At 42.5% G+C, this 9,424-nt stretch overlaps 1 protein-coding gene across 1 annotated transcript in view; it reads right to left on the bottom strand.

Moving 5' to 3' along the window:
- Positions 1-1,235: 1,235 nt before the first annotated feature.
- LOC306918480 (rap guanine nucleotide exchange factor 4-like) overlaps positions 1,236-9,424 on the bottom strand; it is a gene marked incomplete at both ends in the record, with an annotated part of 94,342 nt that continues 86,153 nt past the window's right edge. The window contains 4 exons of the mRNA XM_079531382.1: positions 1,236-1,290; positions 3,077-3,141; positions 5,360-5,447; positions 5,647-5,697. Coding sequence (XP_079387508.1) covers positions 1,236-1,290; positions 3,077-3,141; positions 5,360-5,447; positions 5,647-5,697 — 259 coding nt within the window. The remainder of the gene's footprint in view (positions 1,291-3,076; positions 3,142-5,359; positions 5,448-5,646; positions 5,698-9,424) is intronic.

Below are 9,424 nucleotides of genomic sequence, written 5' to 3'. Positions count from 1 at the left end.
GGTGGTGCAGAACCACCTTTATTTAACACTGGGGACGTACAACCACTAGGTGGTGCAGAACCATCTTTATTTAACACTGGGGACGTACAACCACTAGGTGGTGCAGAACCACCTTTATTTAACACTGGGCACGTACAACCACTAGGTGGTGCAGAACCACCTTTATTTAACACTGGGCACGTACAACCACTAGGTGGTGCAGAACCACCTTTATTTAACACTGGGGACGTACAACCACTAGGTGGTGCAGAACCATCTTTATTTAACACTGGGGACGTACAACCACTAGGTGGTGCAGAACCACCTTTATTTAACACTGGGACGTACAACCACTAGGTGGTGCAGAACCACCTTTATTTAACACTGGGGACGTACAACCACTAGGTGGTGCAGAACCATCTTTATTTAACACTGGGGACGTACAACCACTAGGTGGTGCAGAACCACCTTTAATTAACACTGGGGACGTACAACCACTAGGTGGTGCAGAACCATCTTTAATTAACACTGGGGACGTACAACCACTAGGTGGTGCAGAACCATCTTTATTTAACACTGGGGACGTACAACCACTAGGTGGTGCAGAACCATCTTTATTTAACACTGGGCACGTACAACCACTAGGTGGTGCAGAACCACCTTTAATTAACACTGGGGACGTACAACCACTAGGTGGTGCAGAACCATCTTTATTTAACACTGGGACGTACAACCACTAGGTGGTGCAGAACCATCTTTATTTAACACTGGGCACGTACAACCACTAGGTGGTGCAGAACCATCTTTATTTAACACTGGGGACGTACAACCACTAGGTGGTGCAGAACCATCTTTATTTAACACTGGGGACGTACAACCACTAGGTGGTGCAGAACCATCTTTATTTAACACTGGGGACGTACAACCACTAGGTGGTGCAGAACCATCTTTATTTAACACTGGGCACGTACAACCACTAGGTGGTGCAGAACCATCTTTATTTAACACTGGGGACGTACAACCACTAGGTGGTGCAGAACCATCTTTATTTAACACTGGGCACGTACAACCACTAGGTGGTGCAGAACCACCTTTATTTAGGTCACATAAATAACTCACTGTGATGATGTCGTGCGAAGGATGGATGGACGGGCGGACGGACGGGCGGTCATGATGAAGTAAAAGTACTTACTGAACGGCTGACATCATAATGACATCATTATGACATCATTATGACATCATAATGACAGACTTACTGAACGGCTGACTCCTGCAGTGTCTCACTTGACGGACGGTGTTCGCTATGATACGCTGTGGAGAGAGAGAGAGAGAGAGAGAGACATTCACTTTACATTACTGTACCTAGAGAGAGAGAGAGAGAGAGAGAGAGGGAGAGAGAGAGAGAGACCGCCCCCTGTCAGGTGAAAAGAAGCGGCTTGGACTCCTCATGCATAGAAGGAAGCATGAGGTCAGTCCGTTGCTCTCCCCAGGTTGGCAGAGGAAGTGTAGAGCCCAGGATTACATTAACACTGGGTTGCAAAACTCATAACAATAACAGCAACAACTAGAAAAGTCGCAATTTTGAAAAAGTGCAAATTAAGTCTGGTTGCCGCAGTGGCTTACATAGGCCCCTCCCACTGATATTGTCAGCCAATTACAATGTCACGTTTTGGCCGTTAAAATTACATTTTGGACAGGTGTATTTAATACCTTTTCATACAAGGTTATTGATCCTGATTGCATTGTATGTTGTAGTTCTACAGTCACCAATAACATTGTATGTTGTAGTTCTACAGTCTCCAATAACATTGTATGTTGTAGTTCTACAGTCTCCAATAACATTGTATGTTGTAGTTCTACAGTCTCCAATAACATTGTATGTTGTAGTTCTACAGTCTCCAATAACATTGTATGGTGTCGTCCTACAGTCACCAATAACATTGTATGTTGTAGTTCTACAGTCACCAATAACATTGTATGGTGTCGTCCTACAGTCACCAATAACATTGTATGTTGTAGTTCTACAGTCTCCAATAACATTGTATGTTGTAGTTCTACAGTCACCAATAACATTGTATGGTGTCGTCCTACAGTCACCAATAACATTGTATGTTGTAGTTCTACAGTCTCCAATAACATTGTATGGTGACGTCCTACAGTCACCAATAACATTGTATGGTGTCGTCCTACAGTCACCAATAACATTGTAAAACATAGATTGGTTACGTAACAGCCAATTAGCTACTACAAACGTTATGCAAAGCTGTATATGTAATTTGTAAGTTGATTAGCGGTATACTGTGGATACTTTGCGTATGCCCCGTTTGATGCGTATGTATCGATACGTAGCAGCATATGACGTCAGGGTATAACTGGTACAACTAGCTTTCAATGATGACGTAATAAAGATGTGGATTAAAGGACCCAATGCCAGGGTGTAATTGGTTTTCGATGGTGACGTAATGACGATATGTTTTAGTGTCGGGAGGATTAAAGGTAATGCCCCTATGTATACATGTATGTAATCTGGCCCCACTGCCATATCAAGTAGTCATTACGGCATACGCTAGCACGGCGCATACACATCAAACGGCGACATACGCATCGAAGCACTGGACGAAAACTATTACTTGCGCGCTCTGCTTGCGCAAGTAAGTAATTATATCTCCAGTGGGAGGAGACCCCGGGGCAGACCAAGGACAAGATGGATTATATCTCCACTGGGAGGAGACCCCGGGGCAGACCAAGGACCAGATTGATTATATCTCCACTGGGAGGAGACCCCGGGGCAGACCAAGGACCAGATGGATTATATCTCCACTGGGAGGAGACACCGGGGCAGACCAAGGACCAGATGGATTATATCTCCACTGGGAGGAGACCCCGGGGCAGACCAAGGACCAGATGGATTATATCTCCACTGGGAGGAGACCCCGGGGCAGACCAAGGACCAGATGGAAGAATCACATTGACTCACTGGCCTTGGAACGTCTCGGGATCCCCCAGGAGGGGTGGAGCTGTTGCCCCCGCGACCCGACTATGGATAAGCGGTTGAAGATGGATGGATAATAATAATAATAATAGTAATAAAACTCACCATCTTCTCATAGTTCACCATGTTGTCCACTACTGTCTTGTATCCTTCATGTGTGAACGTCATGTCTGTGGACAAAAAAAAACAGAACTAAAACATGACCCTGATGAACACTGTATAGGTCGAATCAACCGAGCCTGACGTCGACATTTAAAAAATGTCTTCTAAATTCTGACAGTTTTCTGAAATACCTCATGTTTCTATATCAGTGGTGCTCAATATTTCATGTCATGTATCTGAAGATATGTTGTTCCAGGAACCCTTCAGAAACAAAGATTTGAGTTAAAAACATTCGCTCTGAAAGAATATAATTTTCAAAGATTTGTGCCGCATTTTCACGATTTTTCAAAAATAGCAGACCTACAAGCTCATAGCGCGGCAACGAGTGCCACGCTATGAGCTTGTAGGTCTGCTATTTTCCAAAAGCTAAAGTGTAACATAATGCTTAAAACAGCAAATGGGGATCCCGAACAGAATGGGTTAACTGACTGCCCGGATCTCCGTTTTTTTTTTCATTGCACACCTGCACACCTCCTGAGCACCGGGATATTATCCCTGCACACCTCCTGAGCACCGGGATGTTATCCCTGCTCACCTCCTGATCACCGGGATGTTATCCCTGCACACCTCCTGAGCACCGGGATATAATCCCTGCGCTCCTCCTGAGCACCGGGATATTATCCCTGCACACCTCCTGAGCACCGGGATATTATCCCTGCACACCTCCTGAGCACCGGGATGTTATCCCTGCACACCTCCTGAGCACCGGGATATTATCCCTGCACACCTCCTGAGCACTAACGAGTTAGGAGAACCATGAGAACCATTACAACAATCTGGGACTTATTTTATCTCATCTTATTTTTAATGAATACAACAATCTGGGACTTATTTTATCTCATCTTATTTGTAATGAATTCAACAAGCTGAGTGCACATTAACACACTTCAATGAGGCTGTACGGAAAGTTAGGGAAGTGCCCCATCTTGTGACCAAACAGGGGAACTACACATGATGCTACATGTTCCCCTTATACAAATGTCTTCTAAATCCTGACAGTCTTCTGAAAACCTCATGTTTCTGTGTCAGTGGTTCTCACAGGGTTAAACCCTCATGTTTCTATGTCAGTGGTGCTCAACCTATTTCATGTCAAGGACCCCCAGAATTATCTGTAATTGGCCCCCCAAAGAAATAGGAAAGACTTGAGTTAAACGGATGGGGGTCGGCGGCCAAATACAGATCATTCTGGGGGTCCTTGACATGAAAAAGGTTGATCACCACTGACATAGAAACATAGGGTTTAACCCTGTGAGAACCACTGACATAGAAACATAGGGTTTAACCCTATGAGAACCACTGATATAGAAACATGGGGTTTAACCCTGTGAGAACCACTGACATAGAAACATAGGGTTTAACCCTGTGAGAACCACTGACATAGAAACATAGGGTTTAACCCTATTAGAAACACTGATATAGAAACATGGGGTTTAACCCTGTGAGAACCACTGACATAGAAACATAGGGTTTAACCCTATGAGAACCACTGATTTAGAAACATAGGGTTTAACCCTATGAGAACCACTGATTTAGAAACATAGGGTTTAACCCTGTGAGAACCACTGATATAGAAACATAGGGTTTAACCCTGTGAGAACCACTGATATAGAAACATAGGGTTTAACCCTGTGAGAACCACTGATATAGAAACATAGGGTTTAACCCTGTGAGAACCACTGACATAGAAACATAGGGTTTAACCCTGTGAGAACCACTGATATAGAAACATAGGGTTTAACCCTGTGAGAACCACTGATATAGAAACATAGGGTTTAACCCTGTGAGAACCACTGACATAGAAACATAGGGTTTAACCCTGTGAGAACCACTGACATAGAAACACAAAGGGTAGGAGGGGCTTAGTGTTACTGTACCTTTAAGTAGGAGGGGCTTAGTGTTACTGTACCTTAAAGTAGGAGGGGCTTAGTGTTACTGTACCTTTAAGTAGGAGGGGCTTAGTGTCACTGTACCTTTAAGTAGGAGGGGCTTAGTGTTACTGTACCTTTAAGTAGGAGGGGCTTAGTGTTACTGTACCTTTAAGTAGGAGGGGCTTAGTGTTACTGTACCTTTACGTAGGAGGGGCTTAGTGTCACTGTACCTTTAAGTAGGAGGGGCTTAGTGTTACTGTACCTTTAAGTAGGTGGGGCTTAGTGTTACTGTACCTTTAAGTAGGAGGGGCTTAGTGTTACTGTACCTTTAAGTAGGATGGGCTTAGTGTTACTGTACCTTTAAGTAGGAGGGGCATAAAGGGGATGATTGGCGGCTCCAGTTTGGTGACAGTGAGTCTGTACGCTCTGTGGTTCCTGGACGGGTCCTACACGCACACACACACACGCACACACACACACGCGCACACACACACACACGCGCACACACACACGCACACGCGCACACACGCACGCACGCACACACACACACACACACGCGACCCCCCTGGTGTTGTTAATGAAACTTGAGCAGTTTAACAGAGTTTTAACATCGTTTTAACGTATCGTACTAAACCCCGTACTCACCATCATGCTCTCAAATTCAGCATAAAACTTCTTAAACTTGCTGGGGAGTTTCTAGAGAGAGCGAGAGCGAGAGCGAGAGCGAGAGCGAGAGAGAGAGAGAGAGAGAGAGAGAGAGAGAGAGAGAGAGAGAGAGAGAGAGAGAATTTGCAATGTAGTCTGCTCTTAATCCAGAGCAATTTACATATTAATCAAGAACAACACATGGTGATACATCACATACATAGAAATAGAACAATAGAACAACACATGGTGATACATCACATACATAGAAATAGAACAATAGAACAACACATGGTAATACATCACATACATAGAAATAGCTCTTAGCTTACATATGATTCATGATGACTTTTTCAGCTTGCTTATGATTCATGATGACTATTTCTATGCACTATAGAGTGCTATGTCTATGCTATGTATTTCTATGCACTATAGAGTGCTATGTCTACATAAAATGCTACCTAAGGTCGCCTTCAAACCAGAAAGCTTTACTGCCATTAAAACGAATCCTGCTGCACATTGTCGGAAAGTGCGCTTCGTTTGGCAGGTGTGAAGCCTCATTCGAATCCTAATGCGCATCAAAATAACCGCATTCTACTCTGCCAAAAAAGGCCGCTAGAGGAGCGATATGTGGCTGTATGAGGCCCCTAGAGGAGCGATATGTGGCTGTATGAGGCCCTTAGAGGAGCGATATGTGGCTGTATGAGGCCGCTAGAGGAGCGATATGTGGCTGTATGAGGCCCTTAGAGGAGCGATATGTGGCTGTATGAGGCCCCTAGAGGAGCGATATATGGCTGTATGAGGCCCCTAGAGGAGCGATATGTGGCTGTATGAGGCCCCTAGAGGAGCGATATGTGGCTGTATGAGGCCCCTAGAGGAGCGATATGTGGCTGTATGAGGCCGCTAGAGGAGCGATATGTTAGCCTGGTTAATAAACCAGACCGAATCAGCCGTTGGCAAAAAAAAGTTGCCTACCAGCGGATTACGGTCTGGCGAGGCTCAGTAGCACGCCTCTTTCCTACAGCAGAGAACAGGTCGGACCAATCGGGACACGGTATGCAATATAGGCGGGCTTTGGTACAGTGACGTTCAATGCTTGAGACCTTTGACTGACAGTAGCTCTGACCAATTGCGTCAAAGAGAAAATGTTCCCCGGGAAATTAAATCCAAGTGGAGCCAGCCCAGACTGATATACCGCGACAGTGTTGTGTGATATTAGTCTGGCTTATTAGCCAGGCTAGCGATATGTGGCTGTATGAGGCCTCTAGAGGAGCGATATGTGGCTGTATGAGGCCCCTAGAGGAGCGATATGTGGCTGTATGAGGCCCTTAGAGGAGCGATATGTGGCCGCTAGAGGAGCGATATGCGGCTGTATGAGGCCCTTAGAGGAGCGATATGTGGCTGTATGAGGCCCCTAGAGGAGCGATATGTGGCTGTATGAGGCCCCTAGAGGAGCGATATGTGGCTGTATAAGGCCCTTAGAGGAGTGATATGTGGCTGTATGAGGCCCCTAAAGGAGCGATATGTGGCTGTATGAGGCCCCTAGAGGAGCGATATGTGGCCGCTAGAGGAGCGATATGTGGCTGTATGAGGCCCCTAGAGGAGCGATATGTGGCCGCTAGAGGAGCGATATTATACCCATTAATAACAAAGCCTAGTAGAATAACGGAAACATCTGCTACATTGATTGACCATATTTTTACCAACAGCTTGGAGAAGAAAATCATAAGTGGTTTGGTGATAAATGATGTCAGCGACCATTTACCTATTTTTCTTACATTAGAATGCCAAATCAAGAAGGATGAGGAGGAAAATGTGCCTAGATATATAAGAATAAGAAAGGATAATGCAATAAACATGTTCAGGGATGATCTTAGGCAGGTTGACTGGACGGGGGTCTATGTGAATGAGGTTAATGCAGCATATGAGGCTTTTTTAAATAAATACTTGGCACTGTATGAAAAACACTGTCCATTAGTTTTACATAAGCAAAAAAAAAACGGCAACAGAAAACCTTGGATAACAAAAAGCTTACAGAATGCATCTAAAAAGAAAAACAAATTGTATAGAGACTTTATCAAATCTAGAACAAAGAATGCCGAAATGAAATATAAAGCGTACAAGAATAAGTTAGTATTAATTATGAGACTGGCCAAGAAAGATTACTATAACAAATTGTTGGATGAAAATAAAAATAACATTAAAGGTACCTGTAATATTTTAAACAAAGTAATGGGTAATAAACCAGTTTCCACAAACTTACCTAGTCATTTCAATACTAATAATACAATTATAAAAGACAAGAACGAAATGGTGAACGAATTCAATTCTTTTTTTGTAAACATTGGACCAAATTTGGCAGACTTAATTGAAAATCATGATGAAACAGATTGGACAGGAAGTAGTAAAGTGTTGCAATCTATGTTTGTGGCAAATGTTAGTGAACAAGAAATCCTATCTATGGTAACAAAGTCTAAAAATAAGACATCCACTGATTGTGATGGGTTAGACATGGTTATAGTGAAAAAGACAATTGATTGTATCATCAAACCCCTTTGTTATATTTTTAATTTATCCTTTCAGTCAGGCAAGTTTCCAGATCGAATGAAAGTTGCAAAAGTTATTCCACTTTTTAAATCAGGAGATAAGCATAGCTTCAATGATTACAGACCAGTGTCATTGCTCTCACTCTAAGGTGCTTGAAAAGATCTTTGCACAAAAGTTTGATGCTTTTATTGAAAAGCATCAATTGTTGAGTGAATGCCAATATGGCTTTCGGCAAAATAGGTCCACAGCAACAGCTTTAATGAATATAATGGAGGAAATATCAACATCAACACATGAAAATAAATATACAATAGGGGTATTTATAGATTTAAAAAAAGCTTTCGACACCTTGAATCATTCAATTTTGATTTCTAAATTATACACATACGGCGTGAGAGGAATGGTACTGGATTGGATGAGAAGCTATTTAGACAATAGACAACAATATGTGCAGTGGGCCGGTAACACATCAGAGTGTATGAAAATTGAATGTGGAGTCCCTCAAGGTTCTGTTTTGGGACCCAAATTATTTAATCTATACATTAATGACATTTGTGACGTATCAAAATTATTACAATTTGTTTTGTTTGCAGATGACACAAATTTTCATTGCTCTGGATATGATTTAAATAAGTTAGCTGAGACCATTACACATGAAATGATGTGATTTAAATAAGTTAGCTGAGACCATTACACATGAAATGATGTGATTTAAATAAGTTAGCTGAGACCCATTACACATGAAATGATGTGATTTAAATAAGTTAGCTGAGACCATTACACATGAAATGAGAAAACTCAAAACATGGTTTGATGTAAACAAGCTCTCGCTGAATTTGGAAAAAAACAAGTTTATGGTTTTCGGAAATAGGAAAAAGGATGACCAGGTGGAATTATCCATAGATGGAGTGGCCATCGCAAGAGTATCAGAATTTCGGTTCTTAGGTGTAATAATGGATGACAAATTAACATGGAAATCCCATATAGCACATGTTAAGAAAAAGATCTCAAAGAGCATTTTTATTTTATACAAAGTGAAGCATGTGCTAGAAAAGGAAGCAATGCGAATATTATATTTTTCATTAATTTCTCCATATCTTAGTTATTGTGCTGAAGTGTGGGGGAATACGTACATGACCACCACAAAACCATTATACTTATTACAGAAGAGAGCAGTACGAATCATGCACAAAGTGCATTATAGAGATCACACAAATAGTCTATTTATAAA

This window comes from Electrona antarctica (assembly GCF_951216825.1).
Source record: "Electrona antarctica genome assembly, contig: scaffold_52, whole genome shotgun sequence".
Lineage (NCBI taxonomy): Eukaryota > Metazoa > Chordata > Actinopteri > Myctophiformes > Myctophidae > Electrona > Electrona antarctica.
This window is presented reverse-complemented; position numbering and strand designations above follow the sequence as displayed.